Source organism: Hyperoodon ampullatus, assembly GCF_949752795.1.
Source record: "Hyperoodon ampullatus genome assembly, chromosome: 11".
NCBI lineage: Eukaryota > Metazoa > Chordata > Mammalia > Artiodactyla > Ziphiidae > Hyperoodon > Hyperoodon ampullatus.
Window position 1 is genome coordinate 51,220,343 of NC_136924.1, and position 27,995 is coordinate 51,248,337.

At 38.5% G+C, this 27,995-nt stretch overlaps 1 protein-coding gene across 1 annotated transcript in view; it reads right to left on the minus strand.

Moving 5' to 3' along the window:
• Nucleotides 1–27,995, minus strand: part of NELL2 (neural EGFL like 2) — a gene marked incomplete at its 3' end in the record, with an annotated part of 372,583 nt that overhangs the window by 151,814 nt on the left and 192,774 nt on the right. Inside the window, exon 14 of the mRNA XM_079715910.1 lies at nt 21,328–21,453. Coding sequence (XP_079572036.1) covers nt 21,328–21,453 — 126 coding nt within the window. The remainder of the gene's footprint in view (nt 1–21,327; nt 21,454–27,995) is intronic.

Here is a 27,995-nt window from a genome sequence, read left to right on the forward strand (position 1 = left end):
TATGTTTACTTTATAATGAGGAAAAAAATGTTCCACAAATATCAGATCCTATCCAGGATTCTCACAGCTACTTTCTTTTGGAACCAGACGTAACTAAGGACCATATGGCTAGCTCCATACAAAGCCATCACCACTAACAAAAACAAAACAAAACAAAGCACGTATCAGAAAAATGGTGACTAATACTATCATCTTATATGAAAGATAAATTAGTGGGGAAAATAAGTAAGCACAAAATACATAGCCAAAGCATGAAGCAGAAACAATGCAAAGAGGGTCTTAATTCTTTGTCAGCTAAATCATATCTCTTTTCCTTCAGCCTATTTATTAAAATATTTTCTTTCCAGAAATAAGTAATAAAATTAACTGCAAAATTCAATCAAATTTAGTTCATGATAAAAAGAGATTTGGACAAGATGAACGATAATGAAATGATTCACGTTTTGCAAGGCATCTAGGAATGCCAGTGTGTGACATAAAACCAGTCTCCCCTGAGGACTTGAGAGGCAACCTAAAACCACATTGAGGAAAATTATTTGCCCCTTTTAGTGCTGATGTGTTGTTAAAAAAAATAGTGAGGAAAAATAAATTATAATAAAGAGGAAAGGAAAAAGAGGATATCATAAGCACAAGAAAGGTGATGTAGCAGATTTGGCACCTAAAATCCTAGTCAGGACCCTGGTATTTAAAAATTGTGATGCCTTGTATCAATTTCTCAGTTTTCAGAAGTACAATTTTCTCCTCTGTGAAATGGGGATGATATTTCCTTCCTTGCGATATTCACAGGATTTTTTTGAAGCTAGAAAATATTGATCAATGAGGTCACTATTGCACTTTCCTGCTACTCAGTTTTTGAGTCTCCTGGGATGGGTATGGGCTGGTAGAAGAAACTGGTAACTAGATTATCTTCTAGGCAAGAATTTCTAAATGATTCTTAACCAGATAATTGTTCTTTCCAACCTGAAGAAGATTCTGAAAACCCATATAATTTTTAGAAATCAATAAGAAAAACATCAACAACCAAAATAGATAAAAGGGTCAAAGGATAGGAACACACAACTCACAAAAGGAAAAAAAAAATACACACATGATAAAACAATGTTCATATTCATTGGTAATAAAAAACATCAAAAACGCCAAGATATATATATATACTTAAATCTTAAAATTGATAGATAAAAGGGATAAAGTACCAGTGCAAAAGAGAGTTCAGGGAACCTTCTTGTATACTGCTGAGTGGGAATACAATTGGTGCAGACTTTCGAAGGACAATTTGATAATATACATCTGAAGTATTAAAATGCACAAAACTTAGGCCTAATGATTCCTTTTATAGAAATGTATCTTAAAGAAATTATTAAAGAGGCTTTCAAAAATTCCCACACCACATATTATCGGTAACAATGAAACTTTGGTAAGCACTTAAAATTTCAAACATATATGACTGACTAAATAAATTAGAGTTTATCTATTTTGTAGAATGTTAAACAACCATTATAAATAATGCTGTGAAATATTATTGATATGAGAAAATATTCATACCAAATTGATCATTTTAAAAGATTAAAAAACAATATTATAGTATGATTCCAATCTAATTTTAAAAGGTATACTTGCATTGCATGCATAGCTAAAGGACAATTTCTAAAATATTAACAGCAGTCTCCCTAGGAGATGGGATAGTGGAGGATTTTTATTTCCTTCCTCCTTTTGGGGGCTTTTCTGTATTTATTTTACTGGGCACATCTAATACTTCTTTATCAGAAAGAAAATAAAACATATATAAAAGAAAACATGTAGCAATATGAAAGCAGCAAAATTTAGGGTTTCATGTAAATGTGGTATATTTAAATTCACCAATGTTGAGCTTTTAAAAACATGTGTGTTTGTTTTCTCTTGAATTTCAATAGGGTTTCTATTGATAGATATTATCCTAATTCATTTGGTGGACTGGTTCTGTTATGTGCATATGAGATTTTACAAAATTAAAAAGAAAATACCATACTTTAACAAATACAAGACTTTAAAAAAAGACTAGAAACATGGCTAAGAGTTTCTACTTGGAACAATATAAATGTAAAAAAAGACTAGAAACATGGGTAAGATTTTCTACTTGGAACAATATCAATGAAATCACCAGGGAAAATCTAATCTAATCTAATCAGGGAAATGTTTGATAGGATAAGACAAACTAGAAAGGAATAATAATAGAAGAACATTTGGGTTGAAAGTGCCTCAAATTTACATTTACTACTGTTAACAAAAAGATTCAGCTATTGATAGACTGTGAACACAGAAACCAGTGCAAGGAGACTAACAATGTCATTCTATTCCTCTGCTGGGATAATCTTGGGATAACATATTCAGGTCATTATGTTGCAGTAAAAGAAAAAACACAGACAAAATAGGCTTGGCTTAGCAATAAACATGAGGGGCTAGTAGGACTGAGAGAGATGAGCTCATTGTGTGGCATGTAACTCAGTTTAATTTTGTATAATAATCTGAGATAAATTCTATGCAATGTAACTTAGAAGTGAAAAAGTCATGGCAACCACCTACTAGTACTTTAGAAGGTATACCCCAAACTTTTCCTCAGATAGAATCAGACAAGTATGGCAACTGGATATGACAAAGGAGAAAAGTATTAATTTAATTCAGTCTCAGCTTCCTGGTGATGTATTTGTCAATCTTTCAAAGGCACTAATAAACTCTGCAGATACGCTATACCAGACAAAGTATATACATATACAACATTTCACATTCCCTAATATATTAATTTTTTATTCTGTAAAGCTCTGATGTGATGTGCTTTGATGCTCATGGTAGCTAGTCAACAAATATGTGTTGAATCAATTAATGGACCCCAATGTCTACTAATAGTCATTCATCAAGTACCTCCCAGGAACCGTTCTGGGTATCCAGTGATGAACAAAGCAGAAGTAGTAGACATTTTCCCTGCCTTTGTGGAGCTTACAGGAGCTGGAGAACAATAGGCAATAAGTAAGAAAAGCACATGGGAGGGTTTGTGTGTATTAAATTTTGAAGGAAACATAGGTGACATGATTGAGAACAACAGGGGACGGGGAAGAGGCTAATTAGATAAAGTGGACAAGGAAGGTAATATTTAAGTTAAAACCTAAAGGACAGGGAAAGCAACTCTGCAAAAGGAAAAGGAGGAAGAGTGTTCCAAATAAAAGGGACAGAATATAGGAAATCTTTGAAGAAGAGATAGGTCTGGGATTTCTTCCAGGAAATAAGAAGAGGCCAATGAGACCAAACATGAGAAGCAAGGCAGAGTGGAATAAGACAAGGGAGGAGAGGTCAGGAGAAGCTGTATCATAGGTTTGTAAAGGGAGCCACTGAATGGCAATAAGCAATGGCATAACATAGTTCAATTTTTGCTTTTAAATTATTGCTCTGACTGCTGTATGCAAAACAGATTGGAGATAGTAAGAGCAAACATGAAAAACCAATATGGTGGTGACAATAGGGTGACTTAGACTTGTATAATGGGAGGGAGATGGACACAAGGGTGTGGATTTGAGCTCTTATTTTGAAAACTAAAACAAAGAACATGTAAATGAACTGGATGTGGAGAGTGGGTGAGGAATCAGGGCAGCTTAGTTGCCCACGGCTTTAGCAAATGGGTGTTGGCGGAAGCAAAAATGGGTTAGACTGGGAAAGAAATGTTTTCTTATTCTGAATTCCAAATTTCTCCTTGAGTACAATAGTCTCTCTTATAGTTAAATAATAGAATAAAATTTCATATTGTCTGGTTAACCATTATGTTATTTTACAGTCGTCCCTTTTTAAAAAATTTTTATTGGAGTATAGTTGCTTTACAGTATATTATGTTAGTTTATACTGTACAGCAAAGTGAATCAGCTATACGTATACATATACCCTCTCTTTTTTGGATTTCCTCCCCATTTAGGTCACCACAGAGGACTGAGTAGAGTTCCCTGTGCTATACAGTAGGTTCTCATTAGTTATCTATTTTATACATAGTACCAATAGTGTATATATGTCAATCCCAATCTCCCAATTCATCTCCCCCACCCTTTGGTATCCATATGTTTGTTCTCTACTTCTGTGTCTCTATTTCTGCTTTGTAAGTAAGATCGTCTATACCAATTTTTGAGATTCTACATATATGTGTTAATATATGACATTACAGTCATCCTTATAATATGTTTATAAGGTGTGTATAATTTCTCTATTTTACCAAGAGAGAAAGAGTCTCAGGGAGGTATAGTAACTGTTGAGTTTTCCAGCTAATAAGTGATAAGTCCTTTCATACACCCCTCATTTCCTAATTTCTAGCCAATGTTTTTCCCCTCATTTCTTTTTTCCCTCATTTTGCATCCATTCTTATAATTTTGTACAAGCAAATGGCCACAGTACATTGTCTGTAACTCTGTTCAGCAATTAATTTGTCTTTTATTAATTTTAGTTAACTGGCTAAATGAATATATTTCTATCTTATCTCATAGACTATAAAGTCCCCAAGGGATAGGTATAGGTATTATTTATATTTTTATCATCCAAAGCAACAAGCACATGTCTTCCAAATTGCAGTTAATGCATATTAAAAAAAAACTTAAGCCAAGCACTGCAGTATATATATATATATATATATATATATATATATATATAGTCTCTAATCCTCACATCAAGTGTGTAAGGTAAGTATTATTCTTTTCATTCCCATTTTATAGAAGAGGAAACAGAGGCACTGAGAGTTAAGTACTTGCTAAAGGTCATACATATAAGCTGCATAGAGAGAACTCAAACCCAGGTGATCTGGCTCCAGAGTGATGCTTGTGTATAGTACTATACTGTCTGCTGAATATGAAGTGAAGAATTCAATTAAGAAAAGAAGTCAGAGAAAAACTTGAATGAATGGAACTTAAAATCACTCTTGATCCACGCAGCCATTTTGATTGCTAAATCAAAATACTACTGGGGCACAATTTTTGCCCCGCCGAGTGGCCCTATCACTTAAAAGCTTACAAGTTTGGGATGGTACATAAACTTCTTTGGCTTCAGTTCCTTCATATGTAAAATGGGGCCGACAACAGTGCTGATCTAAAAGATGGCTAATAAGATTAAATGAAAAAATGCATATAAAGGGTTTAGCACTGTATCCAGCATATAGTAAGCACAAATAAATGTTAGGGCTTATTATTAGCACAATGTCCTATGTCTAAGTGCTCAATAATTAGTTGTCTAATGAATGCCTGGCTTTATGAGTTCTGCTGGAGAGGACGTAATGAATTGTGACAGTGCACATCCATTCTAATCCTCTAGAAGGAATCTGAGCCTACTAGAAACCAAAGGCATTGAGGAAGATGCCAAGGAGTGGGTAGTAGGTACCTTATACAATGCTACCTGGGACTAGCTCTGATACAAAACCTAATGGCCATGAACTTGAGAATGGTGAGACTCAGAGACAAAAGTCACAAATGCATGTTTGGCTCACATAGTTATACTCTGGGGACAGTTTTGCTTTCCTTAAAATGAAAGAAGAGACTAGCCAAATGTGCTTTCCTCTCCTTATTTGAATAGGATTCCTCCACTTAGAATAAATGAGAACTTGAGCAAGTTACTCAACTTCTCTTCTCATCTATGAACAGGGATATCTCCTGCATGAGATTAAGTTAATTAAAATGTGGAAAGCGTTCACAAGATGATAGCTATACATTCCATAGAAATGCTATCTAGCTCTAAGACCTATTCTTGAATTCTGTTGATAAAACTACTTCTGAAAACACCAAAATGCACTGATTGTGTGAATGCTTTAGCCAATCACTTGCTTGCTCTCATTCTAATGGAGATAGGATACCAACTTTAATTAATTGATTCAAGAAGTATTTATTAAATTCACCAAATTTTACTGTGGGTGTGGAGATGAAAAAGACATAAAAGCCTGTTTTCAAATAGCATGTATAGTTTAATGGGGGAAGACAGATGTGTAAACAACTAATTACAGAAGTAAACAGATATAATTAAGAGCTATAGAAATGCAGATGAAGAAATCTATTAAAATATCATACTGTGACTAAGAAGGCGAATACTAAATCCACTTGAACTTCATGCCATTAGCTGCTAAATTAACTCACACTTTCTAATGAAGACTCAAAGAAACTTCATTCAGGTGAGACCATGTTCACTGACTCACAGAAGGTTAGTAGCACTTCAGTAAGAAAAAGGGAAAGAAAGCTATTTTGGCCAGTAAAAACTACATCAGCAAAGACATTCTTCGAGAATGGTACAATAAAATCTGCCACAATGGGATAAGTGGGGTCTAAAAATTTAATCGAGTCAGACAAAGGTAGCAATGAGGTTGATGGAAATACTACTTTTATTTGGTTGCCCAATTACTGTGTGATACACTGCGTGGCTGGAAGGGGAGCAGACAGGTGCTGCTGCTCTTGGTTCTCGGCAATTTAGCGGGTCAGTTTTCTTGGCTGAGACTAGAAGGGAGCAGGGGAGTCTGCTGTGCAGGTCACCATGTTTGGGTGCAACCCTATTGTGCGGGAGAGGTGTGCAGAAGCAGACAGGGATGGTTATAGGGCTAGACTCTGAGATTGACACATGTTGGGAGCATTGAAGCCTTCTCCTGCTGGAAGGCTCTGGAGCACACTCTCTGCCGAATCCTTACAAAGTTAAATATGCTTTGAATTGAACTGCTGAAGCCTCAGATGATCATAAATCAGTAACTTCCTACTTCCTTTCTTCCTCCCAGTACCCTAAAAAGCTAAGACCTTTGGTTCATCCAGGTGGAGAACGGGACTGGAGCCAATTACACCACAATTTGTATTATAGTGTAGTACCTTATCAAGTTTTGCATTACAGTGTGGTACCTTATCAAGTTCTATAGTCGTTTTGCAAAGCCTTAGAAGCCTGTGGCTTGTAGAAGGATATAGTTGGACATGAAGCTGGGAAGACAGACTGCTTTGCTAAGCTGTGTCAGTGTTACTCTCTGAACAATGAGAAGTCACTGAAGTTTCTAGAGAAGGAAATGACTGCGCAGGATAGGAAGACAAAGCTGTTGACAAAGTTGAGGTAATAGTGGAGAGGCAAAATATTACAGACAGTGAGATAGCCAGTAGTACATCTAAAACGTCCAGGTGAAAAGCAATGAGGGTTTGAACTGAGATAGTGACAGTGGGAATAATAACAATAACCATACCATGTTATGTTTTTATCATGCTTTGAAAAGTTTTCAGCCTTCTTTTACTTATAGTCTTATCAGAGAACCCACATCAGCTGAGAAGTAAGGACGATATAGACTTCTCTCTCTGTCTCTCTGTCTGTCTCTCCTGTCCTCTCCACCCCTGCCCCACTCTTTGCCCTTCCAGCACCTCAACTGCTTGCCTGTTTTGAAAACATCTTCCTCTGTGTGAGTCTAGGTAGGAGGCAGAGCACCTCTCCCACCATGGAAGCCAAAAGAAGGCAAGACATTTATCCCAGCCAACCTCCTGTCACTTGGCAAATACACGGCCATGTGACATAAACTGAAACAACTACATGCTTCTGCCCAGGAAGTCTGAATGTAGAGTGGGTGGCTGGAAAGCAATGGGATAGTTAGCTTTCACGTTCAGTGCTGTGTGTCCCCAGCAGCAGGGGTGACAACATCTTATAATTGCCCCTTCCTGAGAAAACTGTTAGAGCTTCAAAGCCTCCAGAGGTGCCCTGGTCTCTGAACATTTTCCAGACTGCTTCTCAAGCTTTATATGTTTTCTCTGAGCCACTTACACTTTTCCAGGAAATCCCTTTAAGCTTAAGATAACCAGGGCTCCCCTGGTGGCGCAGTGGGCTCCCCTGGTGGCGCAGTGGTTGAGAGTCCGCCTGCCGATGCAGGAGACACGGGTTCGTGCCCCGGTCTGGGAAGATCCCACATGCCGCGGAGCGGCTGGGCCCGTAAGCCATGGCCGCTGAGCCTGTGCGTCCGGAGCCTGTGCTCCGCAATGGGAGAGGCCACAACAGTGAGAGGCCCGCATACCGCAAAAAAAAAAAAAAAAAAAAGATAACCAGAGTTTTTCCTATGACTTGCGCCTAAGGGCGGTGACTACATACAAACAAATCATATTTTCCCTGTTTGTTGACAGGAAACTGAGATGCAGAAAGGCTGAGAGCTGCCTGTGGTCACAAGGACAGTTGGTAGGTAGGTAGGCACACAGGGCTCTCTGCCCCTCTGCTCTCTTAGCTATTTATCACGGGACTCGTCAGATTCTACATAGAAATGTGGAGAGCTTTACTGTCAAAGGAGGGATAATATCACCAATTGTTATGTGTATAAAGAGAAGCCAAACAAAATCAAAAGTATAATTAATATCAACCAAGCTAAAGCCAACAGCCCCTGGCCCAGCTCTTCCAGTATAGGACTTGCAAATGGTAACAGCCTCTTTCACTGATGAACTCACAGTGAAATCCTGCAAACTGAATCTAGGTGTTATACTCCCTTAGATAATTACATTCATCTCCTTACAAGCCATTGACTGCTACCCCCTTTTGTAAAATATTACCTCTATCAAAGAATAGACTGGCCATTAGAAAACAAAACAACATTTATTATTCAGAACAGTTTCACTTCCATGGACCTTTTCTAGCTTATCAATAAACTTTTTGTGCTTTTTAGTTCTAAACAATTTTGTTCTATATAAACTTTGCAATGAACTCAATTTTTAGGAGTTTTAAAAGTTGGCCAGCACTATACTAGAATGGCATATATATTCTGCTTGTGATATTACTATTTAAGGTTATTTAATTTCACAAGGAAAACCAATACAGATGAATTCAAAATTTACTGAAGTGTCTGAGGGTTCTCCTGGGGTTTATTTCAATGTGACTTATGGATTTGGTAGGAACATGACTTATAAAAAAGCCAAACCTCTGACATTATTTCTGTATTAAAATCTCCATGGCTTAAGATGACCATATTTATTATCACTTTAATACTATAAATCATAGGTTGCAAACTGAAAATACTCTAAATCATGAGTCAGAGAGATAAGGTAAATGGACGAGGCAGACTGGCTATAGGAATTCTGAAAGTCAAACATCAGTTTTCTTACTGGAACTGCTGAGTCTCAGGGACTGGGAGATGAGGACTTGTGATGAACTGGGGAGACCCTCTTCCCCTAAGAGGGTTGCTGCTGTTCAGCTGCATTTGATAGCTGAGGTGCAGTGATGCAGACCGAGAATTAATGGGGAACAATCTGGAAATCTGGCTGGAATTCCAGATTTTCATAATGAATCTTTGACTGTTTAAATGTTCAATCATTAAGATGTCCCCAAAGCCAAATATATTGCCTCTGAGAGCCAATTTTGGTCCCTCTCAAATATAGTCTTGCTGGCATGGAGGCTTCCTGAATGAAAGGTCATTCTCGACATCCCTGCATTCCATCCCGAAGACCTATGGTAGCAGCATTCCCCCAACAACTAAGTCTACACATGCATTTTAAAAAGAGTGTTTTCAAAGTTACTGTCTGCCTACTTTCTTCATATTATGAAGTTCAGAACCTTTTTAAAAGTAGGCAGATGAGAAATGTATTATGTCATCATTGGATTTACTGTGTTTGGGTAAATGTATAGTCTATTTCTGCATAATTGTGTGTGTTTGTATCAATACATGTGTTTGTGTTCATTAGAAGCAGACTAGGAAAATGTTTTTAAAATAACGAGCACCCTAAACTTTTACATCAAAAACCAAATATGAAAAAAGCAACTCAATCATTAAAGTGAGGAATTTGGACATAAATATGAACTGGATCCCCTCTCTACTTAATAGACTATCTTTCTAACTCTCCCCACAAACATCAGACTTGCTCCAGTATTACTGGAACTGAATTGTTGCTCCTCAACAATTAGAAAAGAGATGGGAACTGAGAATCATTTTTTAAATATAGTTTTGGACAATTCAACAGTGTTAGCTAATAATAATAGTATATTAGCTTTCTATTATCACCATAACAAATTACTCTCAACTCAATGGCCTGAAATGACATAAATTCATTATCTTATAGTTCTATAGGTCAGAAGTCCAACCAAGCTAAAATCAAGATGTCCAGAGGGCTGCATTCTTTTCTGGAGGCTCTGTTTGTTGATTTTTCCAGCTTCTTCAGGTTGTTCCTCTAGAGGCTATTCCAGTCCAGGGCCCCCCCTTCATGTTCAAAGCCAATAATGTTGCAACTCTCTGACCATTCTTCCATAGTCACACTTCCCTCTGACAACAGCCAGGAAAAGTTCTTCTCTTTAATGAACTCATGTGATTAGACTGAGCCCACCCAGATGATCCAGGATAATCTCCTCATTTCAAGGTCTTTAACCTTAATCAGATATGCAAAGTCCCTTTTGCCATGTAAGGAAACATATTTAAAGGTTCTGGGGATGAGGATGCGGACATCTTTGGAGGAACATTATGCTGTTTACCACAACCGGTAACGATAATAACTATCACTTCTAAATGCTTACTATGTCTCAGCTGTCATGCTGATGACTTTGCATGCTTTGTCTCACAAGATGGAGGAGATATGGGGACATATGTATACATATAGCTGATTCACTTTGTTATACAGCAGCAACTAACACAACATTGTAAAGCAATTATACTCCAATAAAGATGTTAAAAATAAATAAATAAAAATAAAAACAATGTATAAAGTATGTAATATTATTGCATTTTAAAGAAACTGAGGCTAAGAGGTTAGATAAATTGCTCAAGATCACAGCTAGTAGACAGCAGAACAAACATTCAAATCCAAGAAGTCTGAATGAGCTAGTGTCTGTACACTAAAATGCCACAAAATATTCATGGAGAAGAGGGTCCCAGAGAGGAGATTAAGATTTGATTTGGACCAACTAAAGAGAGAAGCTCTATGGAACTCTTAGCCATCTCCTGTCTTTTTTGTTGTTGTTTGCTGTTGTTGCATTTCCTAACATTTAACGGATATGTATGTGCAAATCTATTGTATAAAAATGCCTCAGGTAGTGACTTAATGGTTATGATTTTGTTCTAGAAAAACTCTAAATTCAGTTCTCATTAGGACACACTGAAATTATTCTTTCATGGGGTTCCAAGAACACCGACAAAGCATTCTGTCTTCTTTGAAATGAAATATCCTATCACCTTGATTCTTGCTCTGCATTGATTGTTAGAAGTATCATCAGTTTAATAATCAACTTTTCAGCAAAAAAGAAAAGTAACCAAAAACAAAGCAAAACATGGACACTTCAACATGCACATCTCAGTTAGAAGGTGCACAGACTGAGTGAAATGTTTTAGAAACCATAAAATGTATCTTAGAATTTCCACAGGGTTTTCTGGCTTTATCTCTAACAATTCCATTCACACTAAACTTGCTATTATACAACAACCCATACTTTGCTACCTACTCTTCCTTCTTCCTGAAATGCCTTCTCTCACTTCTTCCTCTCCTGAAATGTCTGTTCATCCTTAAAAACCTCAATTTAAATGTCACTTAGTGATTCCTGCCCAAAATTGGGCTTAAACCAGATTACTCACTGCCTCTTCTGGGGTGGCCACAGCTCTCTGCACATTCTTTTGTTACAGAATGTACCACAATGTACAGTAATGATTTATTTATACCATCTCCATGTATTAAATTGGACAATAACCCTACTATGCACCCAGATCAAAGCTCTGGTGTCAAGAAAAGTGAAGGAAATGTGTGACCTATCATGAATTTTTCACAATCACTCACACACAGTTCTTACACAATGAATTTTTACTACTCTTTCATTACTCTTTTTTTTTTTTTTTTTTTTTTTTTGCGGTAACACGGGCCTCTCACTGTTGTGGCCTCTCCCGTTGTGGAGCACAGGCTCCGGACGCGCAGGCTCAGCGGCCATGGCTCACAGGCCCAGCCGCTCTGCGGCATGTGGGATCCTCCTGGACCGGGGCACGAACCTGTGTCCCCTGCGTCGGCAGGCAGACTCTCAACCAGTGCACCATCAGGGAAGCCCTCTTTCATTACTCTTAACCTGGTGCTCTTTATCAGTACTTAGCTGAAGCAGGTTAGTTAACTATTGATAATATTTAATGTCTGTAGTAGGCAGCCTTTAAGATGGTTCCCAGTGATCTCCACCTCATGATAGACATGCCTGTGTGTAATCCCCCTCTTTAGTATGGGCTGGACCTAAGTGATTTTCTTCTAACCAATATACTACAGCAAAGGCAATAGGATGTCATTTCTGTGGTTAGGTTACAAAAGATGTTGGTTCCGTCCTGCCATCAGGCTCTCTCTGACTGGCTTTGATGAAGCGAGCTGCCATGTTGGAAAGGCCCACATGGCAAGGAGCTGAGGGCAATCAACAGTCAACAGCCAGTAAGGAACTGAATCCCCCAACAACTACAAAGGTAAGATTAAAGAAAAACCCTTCCCCAGCCCTGGTGGACACCTTGATTGTAGCCTTCTGAGAGACCCTGAAGGAGAGGACCCAGCTATTCTATGCCCAGACACCTGACCCACAGGCTGTGAGACAATAAATGCATGTTGTTTTAAGCTGTTAAATTTGGGGGCTATTTGTTATGCAGTAGTAGATAACTAATACAATGTTATTCCCTCAGATAAAAGGACTTAGTTTAAGCAACCTCTTATGTGGTATCAGAAGTTATCTGAAGAAAGTACCAGTCACTGAAATATGTGGCAACAGATAGACTAGTGAAAACACTATCCAAACAACGAGTGAGGCTCTGCCATTCCCCAGCAGAGGCACACAGGAGAGAGGAGGCTCTGGATTTGAGAGAAGAAACTCACCCTCTGAGCCCAAACCCATGACCTGAATGTGACACTGCAAAGGCACCTTGGGCTGGGGAGAAAAGGGGAACACCAAGACAGGGCAATGTCACCAGGTAGATACACATCCACTGCAAGATTAGATCAGCAGTAGAGCCAGATGATGAACTCTGTTTCATGGAGCACACAGTGAAGAGGCACAAGGAAAGCCAAACTTCCATTCCGGCTAACATGTCAAAGCCAACAATAAAGGAGGAACGTGAAAGGCATCTATTAAACCTCAACTTCAATAATCCTGTCCTCCACAGGTGTCTGTTGCTAAGACACCACTATTATTACACTCCTGGCATGTATAATCTTTTTATTCCCCTATGTGTGTTTTCAGCTCTGTGCTCTTCACATAAAAATCTCATAATAAAACTCAAACAATAATCCATTTGGGACAAAGGTGAATTAGAGTTTACCAACCAAGTCAAAGCAAGTGAGGCTGCCTAATGAGGCGGCGCCCATCATCTCAGTGCTCAGATGAGCTTGCACAGAGGCAAGCTTGTGTGGACACACACCACCGGGTGCTTGGATCAAACCACGGCCGGGCTGGAGGTCAGACATGGATACGAGGGCTGCCCTGAGATGCTGAATAAAGGCTTTGATAAGCCTGGAAACTGCTACGTGGGTGTTGGTGTGTGACCCCCACTCACTGACAGATTCAGATAGCACAGGCTCTTTTCCAAGCTTTTCATCTTGAAAAAGGCAATTCAGCTCCCTGAGCCTTTGAGCCTCTTCCATTTTGAGCTGACTGCTAATTGTATGCGCGCATATATGTGTTTCAGAAAAGAGATAAGCACATTGCCTTGGCCTCCACACTCTGTTCAGACGAGTCTCATTTCTGTTCTCTGCAAGTTTTCCAAACATGGTCTGAAGTTTTCTAAACATTAACCCTTCCTGGTAACCACAGTACACATTCTTCTAGAGAGGTTTTCTTGTTTATGTTTGTTTAAAAACTGCTTTTCATTATTAATTCTTTGAGTCCTAAGCCTTGGTATTTTAATTTGCTTTTGTGATCATGTTTAGATGTTCAAGTTACTCAATAATAACTACACAGCAGAATAACATATAGCAAACTACAGGAGATGAATGATGCAGCTTTTAGCATTAGAGGCTGTATTTAAAACCCCAAATCTGACTTTTTATATTTTGTGAAATATGCCACAATTGTATGATATTTTGTAATGCTGATTCCAGAAAAAGAAAATTTGGAGTGATTGCTCATAAAAATGCAAAAGTCTTTCCCAACTGTCATGGCAACTAGTGGCCAGATGGTAGGATTGTCTGATTGCTGATTGTGATTCTTTAGAAAAGAAATCCACATAGAAGCAGCCAGGCTCATAAAATCTGCCCTGCTTGAGAATGACCAGACTCACTAATTCTTTAGAGGCCATAGACTCTACTCTGGGTAGATTAGTGTCCACAGTAGGGCCTGGATGCAGATATCTAGCTCCAAGCCTCCCCATCTAACACTCATTCTCAAGAACAGGAGGAACCTCCCTGATCCCAGGAAGTACAACAAATCCTCCTATGGAAGGATCTTTTTCTAACTTCCACAGAGAGTGCTATTCAGTTACACCGAGGTTTCTCTTTCTTTTTTAAGCCCCTATTCACAGGTACATAATAACTCTTTTGACTAAATAAAAACACATTGAATCCACTGCTCCAGCAAGGCTATCTATTTATAATAATAATAAAAATAAGTCCATTGAAAAGTAACCAGAGAGAAGTGCCCAGTTGAAAAAATCCTAGGGAAAGAAGACATTTCCTCAAGAGGATCACTTCTCTAATCACAATAGAAACAACAATAATAATTGTAGCTAATGTTTATTAAAGATTTCTTCTGTGCTAGGCATTTTACTAAAGATAGAGCCAAGGCTTTTTATAACTAAAATGATGTTTATTTAGGAGTTCTGTGAGTGCTGATATGCATATTTTCACTTCCTCTTCTTTACCATTGTTCTCTCTGATCTGTGCCTCTCCTGGCCCCCTATCCTCTCTGCCATTGTCCACAATATTCTTACTTCCTTCACTATTTATATATCAGTAATTATCATGGTACACACACAATGAATTATCTACCTTCTTCCATACTTGTGACTTTGATAAACCCACCGAGAGCTATTTTTAAACAGTTGATAATAAAGTTATTATACATCCATACAATAAATTATCAGCTTCAATTTCAATTCTTTTTGGAAGACTGCAGAATGAAAAAGAATAATGTCACGCTGTCTTTCCAAAATATCATCTCTTTAAGCACTTTAAGCAAATTACCTTTTCTAGCATTAATTAATAGGGAACTTCAAAGAAACACACAAAAAGGAGACAGCTATTTGAGAAAAGGCCACGCATGGGTTACAACGGACTTAAAATCTTTGCTCTGGTTGCCCAGTAGTAAATCCTCTGCAACCTTCTGTGCATGTCAATAGCATCTAAAACTCTTGAAAATGCTAGAAAACCAACAGTAATAAAGCCCAACAAATAGGATGGTAATGATGACTTTTTTAAAAAAAAGTCAGTAGTGACCTTGTTAGAGAAAAAGAAGTAACTACAACGAGATCATAAAATGTAAGTGCTAGGAGTATTCAATGCTGTAAAAAGTTAAGTACTTTAAGAAGTAAAACTCCTTGGGGAACACCAGAGGAGGCTCTTTGTTTAACAACAAAAATCAAGTATCCAGAAGAATTTCTTGTGCTCAGATACTTTATGGACCTTCTGTGATATGTGACATGGACCAAAGCCTGCATTAGAAGCTCTGGAAAAACAGAAGCAGTCAGGGTCAGTGGAAAGCATACTGGGGAGGCATCAGGATAGCGTAATTTGAGAGGCCCTAAGAAATCCCCTCTGCCACCTCTGTGAGGTCTGCGATTTTTCCACCTGTTAAGCTAAGAACGGGTTTTTGGGTTTTTTTAAATTTATTTTATTGAAGTATAGTTGACTTACAATGTTGTGTTAATTTCTGCTGTACAGCAAAGTTATTCAGTTATCTATCTATCTACCTATACATTCTTTTTCATATTCTTTTCCATCCTGGTTTATTGCAGGATATTGAATATAGTTCCCTGTGCTATACAGTAGGACCATGTTGCTTATCCGTTCTCTATATAATAGTTCACATCTGCTAACCCCAAACTCCCAATCCATCCCTCCCCCACCTCCTTTTCCCGTTGGCAACCACAAGTCTGTTCTCTATGTCTGTGAGTCTTAAGAACAGGTTTTTGATAAGAGAAAGGCGAGGAAAGAACTTGGGGGAGAGTGGGCCGTACTGAGAAGGGGTCCCTTTTGTGGCCAAAGGCCAATAGAAGGACACTGGGTACCTCAAGAACTGAGAAGACATCACTATACAAGGCCTAAAAGAAACCTGGAGAGGAAAAGGGAAATTAAAAAGAAAGTGTACATCCCACAGTTTTGAGTGGGTGACCCTAACTTCTCAACCTTGGCACCACTGACATTTTGGGTCATATAATTCTTTATTATGGGGGGCTGTCTTATACTGGATGTCCCATGCAGGATAAAGATTAATGACTCAGTTAGAAAGGAACCAGAGAAAAGCTCCCAGTTGAAAGGGTTCCAGAAAAATAAGACATTTCCTCAAGAGGATAGCTAGTCTAACAATATTATAGGATGTTTAGCATGTCTCTGGCTTCTACCTATCAAATGCCAGTAGCAACCCCCTTTCCCCACAGTTGTGATAACCAACAGTGTGTCCAGACATTGTCAAATAACCTCTGGCAGGCAGGAAGACAAAATCGCCCCTGTTGGACAACCACTGCCCTAAAGGAATTTTCTCCCTAAGTTAGACAAGACCTTTTCCATTCCTTGGTGGTAGACTGGTCCACCCTTCCCATTCTCCTGTTCCCACTCTAAAAAACTACACAAGAGTGGGAAGATTACAAGCTCATCAACACAAAAAAAGAATGAGAACTCTGTTTTTTAGTTATAATACTCAAAGCAGAGAGATATATCGGGAAGATCTGAAATGAATGCCTTTTCCTTCAGAATATTTTTATCCTTTGATAATTCCAAAATTCTTGATCCCATCTTTATTTCCAGAGCTATCTTATTCTTTGTCCATTACACAAGACTAGTTTCAAGATGAGCTGTCTAGTAAGACTCAGAAAGATTTGCCCAATTTAATCAGTGCTTATGTGAGTAAACCAAGAACGGCATTAGTCTAGATAAATAATAAAGACACTTCGTTATTAATGAAAATTAAGTTATTTTTGTAATCAGAGAGATGGAAGAATGGGCTTCTAACATCTTGGCTCATATAAACCCAACCCTTTTCCTTCCATTCCCTCTGTCTTTTCTATCCTTTCTTTCCTCCCTTCCTTCCTCCTTCCCTCCCTCTCTGCCTCCCTCCCTTCCTTCCTTTCTCTTTTCTTGTAGGTATAACCATGCTTTCCTCTAGAATAGGACAGCATATGAGAAGGACAGAGATTATGAAGTATTAACTAGAAAAAAAACACCATCACTGGGAGGAAAATTATATTAATGAGTTCAGAAGAATATAAAGTGCTGCATCAACACTTTATCAAGAGTATAAACTATGCAAATGGTACAACTGAGTCATCAGTGAAACTGCATAATAGAGTCAGAGGCCCAGAAAATGGCAATTTCTATTTTTTCTACTGACTTCTGATTTAGGATTATTACTAAATGATCTGTAGGGGAAAAATTCCTCTTGGAGTTGAAGCTAATGAAGTGAAACTATAGAAACGCAGTTTAACTATTGAATATTATAAATTGAATAATGCAGTGCTAGATAAAGTATGAATCTTTTCCTCTTACTTATTTTTGTGTGGCTGCAAATTAAACCAATGGTGACTAATGTAAGAGCTAAGAATAAAAAGTCTTATCCTCTGGCCCCCTTTTGCTTCTCACTAACTGTATGACCATAGGTAAGGCAATTAATCTCTCTGAGTCTCAATTTCCTCATTTGGAGAAGTTAGGAAATTGGATTAGATTATCTGTAAGAATTCTTCCATCTCCAAAATTTTCTCATCATGGGAAAAATATAACTCAAATTATCTGAAAGTGAAAGAAAAAAAAAAACCTGCAATTCTACCAGCTGTGGAAGGTGATTACTCTATAGCATACATGATTTCTATGCCAGACTACAGGGTTATAAAAGCAAACAAAGGCTTCTTTTATTGATCAAAGCTCTTGACTATAAAGTAACATGTATTGCCTTGGATTCTTCCTTAAATTAGAATGTCCATGATTAATTTTCAGATGGGGTAAGCATATTTGAGAGTCTGCTGGGTACAGTGTTGACAATGTCACTTGTTACGCTATAGCAGGATGTTCTTCAATAGCAAAGAGGGGCAGGATGTTCTTCAATAGTAAAGAGGGGCAGGGTTACAGAAGCAAAACAAATTCAGAACTTCAAGAGCTCAGTCACAAACATCAGAGAATGGCTCTGCAGTGGTGTTTTTTTGTTTGTTTGTTTGTTTTGTTTTGTTTTGTTTTGTTTTTTGGGCGGTACGCGGGCCTCTCACCGCTATGGCCTCCCCCGCTGCGGAGCACAGGTTCCGGACGCGCAGGCTCAGCGGCCATGGCTCACAGGCCCAGCTGCTCCGCAGCATGTGGGATCTTCCCGGACCGGGGCACGAACCCGTGTCCCCTGCATCGGCAGGCGGACTCTCAACCACTGCGGCACCAGGGAAGCCCTGCAGTGGTGTTTTGACATTTATTCTGGAAAGCCTACTCCTGCAAGTATGTGAATGTCTGTTTCTAAACTTCAGAGAAAATAAATCCCAATCTTTATCAGAGATATAAAGTCCTACTCTGGTCTTATGAAAGCTCTTGAAAAGGTACTGCCTAGATGCCTTCAGCCATAAGGCAAACCCACATCATAGAGGAGTCAAGCCTTCTTCAAGCCTTCTGTTCAGATGCTAATGCTAAAGGGTAGAGGAAAAGATTCAAAGAGGAAAAATTTAAACATTCATTGCCTTTACAGGAACCCTAAATATGTGCTGGCCCTGCATGGTTTAGCATAAAATGTTGTGTCAAAGATCACCTGACTCTGGAGGACAAAGTAAAATCCACTCATATTCCCAAGAAAATCCAACTTTTATGTACGGATGGAAATTCTCAAATTTGCAGCCCTACTCATAGTAGGTAGAAAATTTCAGGGCAAGAAAGTCTCTCTTCTTTAAATGGAAGCATAGAAATAGTGGTGTTAGTTGAAAACGCTGGTGCATCATTAAGGAAACACATTCCATCATCTGCCAGATCATGAAATTCCTGGCTATGGCTCCTTAGGCAAAAAATCATGGCCTGAGCAGCTTTTCCTAAGATGATTTTGGCCTTCCTTGGTATTCCTACAAAGGGACACTTCATTTTTATCATTAGATACTTTGAAATCTTAAGGGGAAATTCTCCGTAAGTAGTCCAAAAAAAAACACTCCAGCAATTTGTGGGATTTTATTTGGAAAGAAAATACACTGGGAGAGGTAAAGCCAAAGCAGAAGACGCTCTGTAAGGGATGACAGCTGAACTAGTCCTGTATTTACAGCCAACAGATAGGCTCAGGATGGAAATGAACCTCTTGAAAATACCCTCCCCCAAGAAACACTCCTCATTCAACACTAGGTCAAATCTTGTGTTGTGTACTCTTCCTTACTTGTCTCTAACACTTTTTAAGATTGTAAGAAAAACAAAAAGAATCGCTAGGAAGTACAAAAATATACAAAGCTTTTTTAAGTCTCTAATGCCAAAGAATTAGCAGACTCCTTGAAAATTGCTAGCACTCTTTTTTATTTTTAATGAGTGCATCTCGAAATATCACTCAAGTAGTTTTATCTTAGTTATTTTGTTTTGTTCTGTTAACCATTACATTGGAATGCAGATTTATTGATATTACCAATATTACAGCAAACTTTATTTTATTCTTCATGTATTCATTAAGACTTGTTCTTTTATATTCCTTTTTTATGTTGAAAAATATGTCCATAGTGCTCCGTCAGGATACTTTGCCACTCAGTGTGATTATATTTTTTCTAAAGAAAAAGTGCAGAATTGTTCCCATAATGTGGAAATGTTTAGGATGAACTGACAAAAAAAAAAAAAAAAAAAGCAAGAATCTGTAAATCCACTGGCAACTCTATGTTAAATGTATTTTCTACCTTCAGAATATCTTTGGTTATTCTCCATAGACTGAGAAGGCAATTCTCATTACATTTTATTTTCATCATTCTGTTTTTATATAAATGCTACACTTGAATTTAGAGGAAGGACGGTCCCTTTGCTCTAACTAATAAACAGGATATCACGTATAGACAGTCCCCACTTAGAATGGTTCGACATGACTTTTCAGCTTCATGATGGTACCAAAGTGATAAACATTCTGTAGTAAATGTACTTCGAATTCTGAATTTTGCTCTTTTTCCAGGCTAGTGATATGCTGTATGATACCTTCTTGTGATGCTGGGCAGCGGCAGCGAACCAAGTGTAAACAACCGATACACTTAGAACCATTCTGGTTTTCACTTTCACTACAGTATTCAATAAATTACATGAGGTATTCAACACATTATTATAAAATAGGCTTTGTGTTAGTTGATTTTTCCAACTGTAGGCTAATGTGAGTGTCCTGATCATGTTTAAGGTAGGTTAGGCTAAGCTATGATGTTTGGTAGGCTAGGTGCATTAAATGCATTTCCAACTTATGATATTTTCAACTTATGATGGGAACATAAGAGTAAAAATGACAAGATAACACTTTAAGTGCTCTCCAGTTTTATGATTTTACATGTTTTTCTAAAATATGCTATGAACATGTTTCTTCTATTTAAAAGAAAAGCCAAAAGAATGTTGTATTTCACACCCACATTTCTTCAATCCCCATAGGCTGCAAGCTACTCTGTTAGCACCACTTTCTTTCATATTCTATAGAATATGAAGTGAATAGGTTGTCTTATCCTAGGACCAACTTCAGACATTACTAACACTCGAGATATCCCTGAGGAGGACTCTGGATGCTACTGATGGGAGTGATATTTCATAGCACAACATAGGCAAAACTTCTTTGATGTAGATACTCCACTGTACTCCCCAGAGGCATGAAGAAGCTTTTCCCATTTCCTAGCACTCCACGGATCTATTTCTGAAAACATTACACTATTTATGTCATTATTACTCTATTCAAAAGTCAACTGTCATGTAAAGAAAATATTATTTAAGGATGTTTCTCAGATTTGCCATAGAATTCACACAAGTTTTGAGTATAAATACTATTAAAGTATAAAATTAGTAAAATATTGATTGTGTTCCTCAGTTTATCTGTACATTTCTAATAGGAATTTCTTATCCAGAGCAAGGAGCTAGCCCTTTCCTTAGAACAGATTCAGAATTAACTACCAAATCCAGAAGATATGCTTTTACTTATAACTTGTTTTGTTGTAAGGGGGTATTTATGGCACACTTCTCCAAACACTTAGAGTTAAAAGGAACTTCTAAAAGTAAATTTAAGGCATAGAAAGATTTTATTTCACAAATAGTCACTGTTTACCTGTGCATGAGTAGTCATCAATTCTGATGTATCCAGTTTTGCAGATGCACATGAAGGAACCTGGGGTGTTGACACACATCGTGTTCTCACGGCAGTAATGGCGCCCTTCAGCACACTCATCAACGTCTGTGAAGAAAGTAGGGCAAAGAGGTCAACAGTGGCCAGTATTCTAGAGTTTCTCTATAATTTTCTTTGGTGGGGAGAGGGCAAAAGTTACTAATTGAAAAGCACTTTTTAAATGTATTCAAAGTATCTCCATTAGTAGAAACCTTTGATGTTCAAATGACAAAAATTACAACATTTTTTCCTAAAAGCTCTTGCTGGAGTTTCAAAGATGTCTTTATATTTCAACTTGCATCATTCTAAAATACATCTGAAAATATTCAGTCCATTCATCTATCTTAGATAGAATGTTTGATAAAATGAGTCAGAAAGTAGAGACCAGGCTGCCTTAGAGTCTTGGACGTTTCAATCACTGAGCCAACCACATATTATTTTTTGATTCACTGGCTATTCTGTACACTTGGGGAGACCCTGCAAGAGGTAAATAGAATATTCAATATACACCAGAACTTGAAAAACTTCACTTAAAGATATGAAACCAATAACATGTAGTTTATTAGAGATACGAGTAGAGATATAGCTATACCAGTAAGTGTTGAACAGAGATGAAATTACAATCTAGAGCCTGATAGAAATGAGAAGCTGTAAAATAGCAAAACAAGATATCATATTGAAGAGCTTCCACAGTAATTCTCACACCAAGTTTTGAGTGTAGAGACTTGCAAATGCTAAGCCGTAATAAGCACTAGTACTAATTGGGAAGAATGTGAATTTTAACAATAAAACTGTCCCCATGTTATAGCCCCTCTCTTCCTGAAACATAAAGTATCTTACAGGTATTTTATCATTATGTTATACTCTTTATTCAGGGCCTTAATGCATTGACCAAGCAAGGTGTTTCTGCTCCAGAAGTCTGCTTTCTCAAATCCTTGTGGTAAATCCACAAAGTAGCATTGACCTCATTTGTACTATTAAAATAAAGGGATCAATTACAGGAGATAGCCAGGTGACCCAATACTACAAAAGTCATGCCATTCATATAAACTCATCTATGTTCTCAGTCCCGAGAGTGTCAAAAGAAATAGCTGACACAGTCTCTCGGGGGGCTATACTTTAGAGCTAGAGGGCTCTTGGCAATTATGCGGCTAACTACTTATTTTACGGATGAAAATACTGAGATTTAGAGAGACTCAGTCTTCCATTCAACTTCTAAATGAAAGTGAACACAGTAAATTACCAACATCTTAGCATACAAAGCCCCTCCCAGTTTAACCATTACTTTCTGGCTTTATATTCTATGATCTCACTCCCTCTTCCCTCTCAGTGTTCTGGCCACACTGAGCTTCTGGTCATTTCTTGAATGGGCCACACTCTTTCTTATTTATGTGCTTTTGCATATGCTGTTCTCTCTTCTCCTTCTCTCCCTGTCACCACCCGCAGTGGATCTTGTCTACCAGTAGATTCACCCTTCAAGAATCTGTTTAAATGTCTCTCTGAGAAAACTTCCCAATGAAGTAAAACGCTCCCTATGCTGTGCTCCCTTGGAACTTTGTAAATGTTTCCATTATAGATATATCCATTGTACCTTTATTAATTTTTGTAAGTTTCTTTTTCCAGTAAGTCAAATATACCCTTGAAGGGTAGGGATCATCTATTTGTGTTTCTTAATTCTGGCTACACATTATATTCATGTGAGATGCTTTTAAAAAACATTAGTTTTTGTGCCAACTCCCCAAATCCCACTCCAAATTCTTATTTAATTATCTGTGGTGCAACACAGACATAATATTATTTTTAATCTTCTCTGTGAAGAGTCTAATTCAGGAGTCAGCAAAAATTTTCAGTAAAGAGCCAGATAGTAAATATTTTAGGCTTTGGGGGCCATAAGTTCTCCACTGCAACTACTTAACTCTTGTTGTAGCATGAAGGCAACCATAGACAATATGTAAATGAATGAGCCTGACGATATTCCAATAAAGCTTTATTTACAAAATAAGAAGATGAATCAGATTTAGCCTACAGGCCATAGTTTGATGACCCCTTGTCTAATGCATAATCAGAGTTAAGAATCACTCAGAAGGACCGAAATGGAGGAGTAGGAGGATGTGAGGCTCACCTTCCCCCAACATCAAAGATACATCTACATGTGAGACAATTCTCATAGAAAATCAACTGGAAGCTGTAGAAGATCTCTTATACAACCAAAGCTGCAAGAAAGATCTCCACATAAGCAGGTTGGAAATTAAAAAAAAAAAAGAAAGAAAGAAAAAGGCATCAGGATGGAACCAGCACCGCTGAGAAGGATCTGTGAAAGAGAGAAAGTCCACACATAGACCCTTGTCCTGGGGAGCCTCTTCTCCTGCTAAGAGGTCAGCTGGGACGGGTGGGGCCTGGACTTTGCTCAAGAGGAGTATGTGCATGTTGGCTTGCTAGTAATCATGGAGGAGAGAGAGGGGAGCTGACGGCTGCTACCTCACCACACTCCCAAAAGTCTGAAATGCGTGCTGGGCAGGGCCGCTAGTGCTCGGTGGCTAGGCGCTAAGTCTCGGGCAGAAGGGCCCTCGGAGGGGACTCGTTCTAGCTGTGTGGAGACAGCCCAGAAGGCCTGGGGAGTGATCCATGCCAAATCTCAAAGCCCACTGTCAGCACAGCACACACATGGCAGCCGTGGGTCTGGCACTGGAGCCATGATCAGTGCTCGCACAGGCAGAGGTGGGTCCAGACGTGGCAGACATTGTGGGCTCACACATGAAGGTGGCGGGTCTGGCCTCGAAGCCCATTTTCAGAGCTCACAGGGTAGGGGAGGTCTTTGTCAAGTGGCACCACAGAAATGCACGTCTTGGGCAGACAGTCCCTGGGGAGGAGTATACAGCAGTTCATTTCCAGAGGGAGCCCTCTGGTTCCACCCACCCCACACCACAGCTTGGAGCCAGATCTGGGGCACACAGGTCCTGGGAGAGGACTGCCACAGAGGCAGCCCGGGCCCCAGGAAGCAGCATAACTATCTTGATTCCTGCAGCCACAGCACTTCAGCCTCCAGCACCAGCCCACTCCACACTGCAGCCCAGCACTAGGTCTGGGACAAACACAGTGGAGAAAGGGATGCACACAACCTTGGCCTGCTTCTGGGCAAAACCACGGATGCCTGCATGGACAGCACATAGGTCCCCTGGGCCTCACTTGCTTCACTGGTCACATCCTTTGGGACAGAGCAGGCATTCAAGGGCAACAGAGCCTTATAGAACCTGGATCTCAGGGCTTCTAGTCCAAGAACTGGGGAGCAGACCCGCCCCTGACAGGGCTGTGACAGCCACAGAGTAAAGAGGAGGCCCTGTCCAACACTGCTGTGCAGTCTCTGGACACCACAGTGCCAGTCACACTCTCTATCAAGGGGCTAAGAGCCAGCATTCTCTGAGGAAAGACGTGGCTGGCATCCAGATCAAAAACAGCCCTTGCAACAAAAATACTGGACTCATACAGTCTACACAGGGATGCTCCCACATGAAAACAGCCCTTTTAGATCACAGTAGATAACGGTTTCTCCTAAATTCATAGAGACAGAGAAAGTTAAGTAAAATGAAACAGCAAAGAAACTACTGCCAGTTGAAAGAAGAGAAATCCTCTGAAAGAACAAATAATGAAGTAGACCTCACCAGTCTACTAGACCCTGAGTTCAAAAAGGAGGTAATAAAAATGCTAAAGGAATTAAAAAAGATTATCAATAGAAATACAGATCACTGTAACAAGGAACTAGAAACTATAAAGAGGAACCAATAAAAATTAGACAATTACTGAGCTAAAGACCAATCTAGAAGCAATGAATAGCTGACTAAATAACACAGAAGAATGAATAAGTGATCTGGAAGATAGAATAATGGAAATCACTGAATCAGAACAACAGACAGAAAGACAAAGAAAAAAAAAAGCAACATACGAGATCTATGGGATAATAAAAACTGTGGCAATGTACGCATAACAGGGGTTCCAGAAAGAGAAGAGAGAGAAAAGGAGATCGAAAATTTGAAGAAATTATGGCTGAATACTTCCCAAATCTAAAGAAGAAGACGGATTTCAAGGAATAGGAAGCACAGAGGGTCCCAAACAAGATGAACCCAAACAGACCCACACTAAGACATATCTTAATTAAAATGGAAAGAGCTAAAGATAAAGAGAGGATTCTAAAGGTGGCAAGAGAAAAACAAAGAGTCATTTACAAAGGTACCCCTATAAGGCTTTCAGCTGATTTCTCTGCAGAAACTTTGCAGGCCAGAAGGGAGTGGCATGATACATTCAAAGTCCTGAAAGGAAAAAACCTGCAACCTAGGATACTCTACCCAACAAGATTATCATTTCAAATAAAAGGAGAGATAAATAATTTCTCAGACCTGCAAAAATTAAAAGAATACAGCAATACCATACCTACCCTAAATAAATATTGAAAGGTCTTCTCTAAATAGAAAAGATGCAAGAATCTACAGGAAAGGAAAAATCACAATAGGAAAGACAAATATATAAAAGGATTGAAGGTCACTTAAATAAGCCATTATATAAAGAAAAAACAATTTTGTAAAAGCAATTATAACTACAATTAACTGTAAAAGGATAAACATGAAGATGTAAAATAGGACATCAAAACACTGGAGAAGGGAGTAAAAAAAGGTAGGTCTTTTAGAATGTGTTTGAACTTATATGACTATCAGTCTAAAGCAAGTAGATATGGATCAACATACTTGAAAACCAGGGTAACCACAAATCAAAAACGTATAATAGATTGACAAAAATCAAACAGAAAAGAACTCAAGCATAATACAAAAGAAAACCACAAGAGCAAAAACAAAAACAAGAAGAACTATAAAATCAACTGGAAAACCAGGTTTAAAATGGAAATAAGTACATTACTTTAAATGTCAATGGACTAAATTCTCTAATCAAAAGACACAGAGTGGCAGATTGGATAAAAAGCAAGAACCTACAACATGCTGCCTACAAGAGACTCACTTCAGGGCAAAAGACACACACAGATTGAAAGTGAGGGGATGGAAAAAGATATTTCATGCAAATGGAAATGACAAAAAATCAGGGATAGCAATACTCATACCAGACAAAATAGACTTTATAACAAATTCCATAAAGAAAGGTAAAGAAGGACATTATACAATGATAAGAGGATCAATACAAAAAGAAGATATTACACTCATTAACACATATGCACCCAATATAGGAGCACCTAAATACATAAAACAAATACCAACAGACATAAAGGGAGAAACAGAGGAATACAATAATAGTAGGAGACTTTATTTAACATATCACTATATCAATGGACAGATCTTCCAGACAGAAAATTAATAAGGCAAGAGAGGTCCTAAATGACACAACAGACCAGTAGGACTTAATTCATATTTACAGGACACTACACCCAAAAAAACCCAGAATATACATTCTTCTCAAGCACCCATGGAGCGTTATCTACTCCTGCTACTTCTGTATGTTTGCACTGGTCTGTAAGGAAAGTACCACAATCGATTACAGCCTAAAAAAAGTCAAACTACAAGCACCCTGGTGGAATATGATGAAAACTCATTTGCTTCCAGAGTCTTAAGATCATAATAAGAATCATATGGGATTATTAAGGTGTTCAGCTGGATCAAAGGACTTTAATCCTGCCCTTCTGAGAGGGTAATGAGGAGAAGTCAATGTTACTGAAAACCACTGTAGAAGCCGCCTGGGCTTAAGCTGTGAGCTGGAGGGATGGCCACAAAGAAGTCCATGTGCACAAAAGCATGAAGAATTTACCTTTGGAGATGAAAGAGCCAAGAACAATGAACATAACCCAGGGACAGCATCTTGCTTATCAAAAGGAAAAACCACTGAGTACACTGTGACATCACCTCAAAACAAGAGTAGTTCCTAGTGAGAGATCATAGTTCCTGGTAGAGTCAAGGAAGTAGCTTCAGTGCCTGGAGCAGGACTGAGTCCAGGTGAAACAAGCATTAAGTACAGAAGACACTGTGCTTCTCTCCAAACACTACCCTAGAGAAGAAAGCCTACCACAGCAGGAATAGCTACCAAACCTGGCAAATCAAACTCGTAAGTATGTATGAAGCAACCCAGATCACTCCTAAGAACACTTAAGGAATGGGAACTTTGAGAATACTAAAGTCCTATGGGACGGGATGGAGAAAAGAGACAGTAAATTGGGGTAATTTCTGTTAATGTGGCTCTATTTACAGCTACAAGCTATGGAATATTTTGACTTGTAAGATGAATAAAGGATAATTTGTGAAAGAGTAAGTTGGCCTTCTAAATACTGTCTCTAACAATTGCTCATTGTTAGGTCTATATCCCAGACTGTTGGGGGACATCAGCCTGTCCAATTTTCTTTTGCAGATGTTTCCTTTTTAAGCTGTCATATAGTCAGAGAAAATATATTCCGTAACATCTTACGGAAAAACCCAAGGGAACTTTTTGGCCAACCCAGTTCAACATAGGGTTGTAAAGCAAAAATGAGGAACCTATTTAATATGAAGACTTTTAGCAATTTGAGTGATTTGGATCACACAGGAATACAGGATTCATAACAAAGAGATATGAAGTGTCAGACC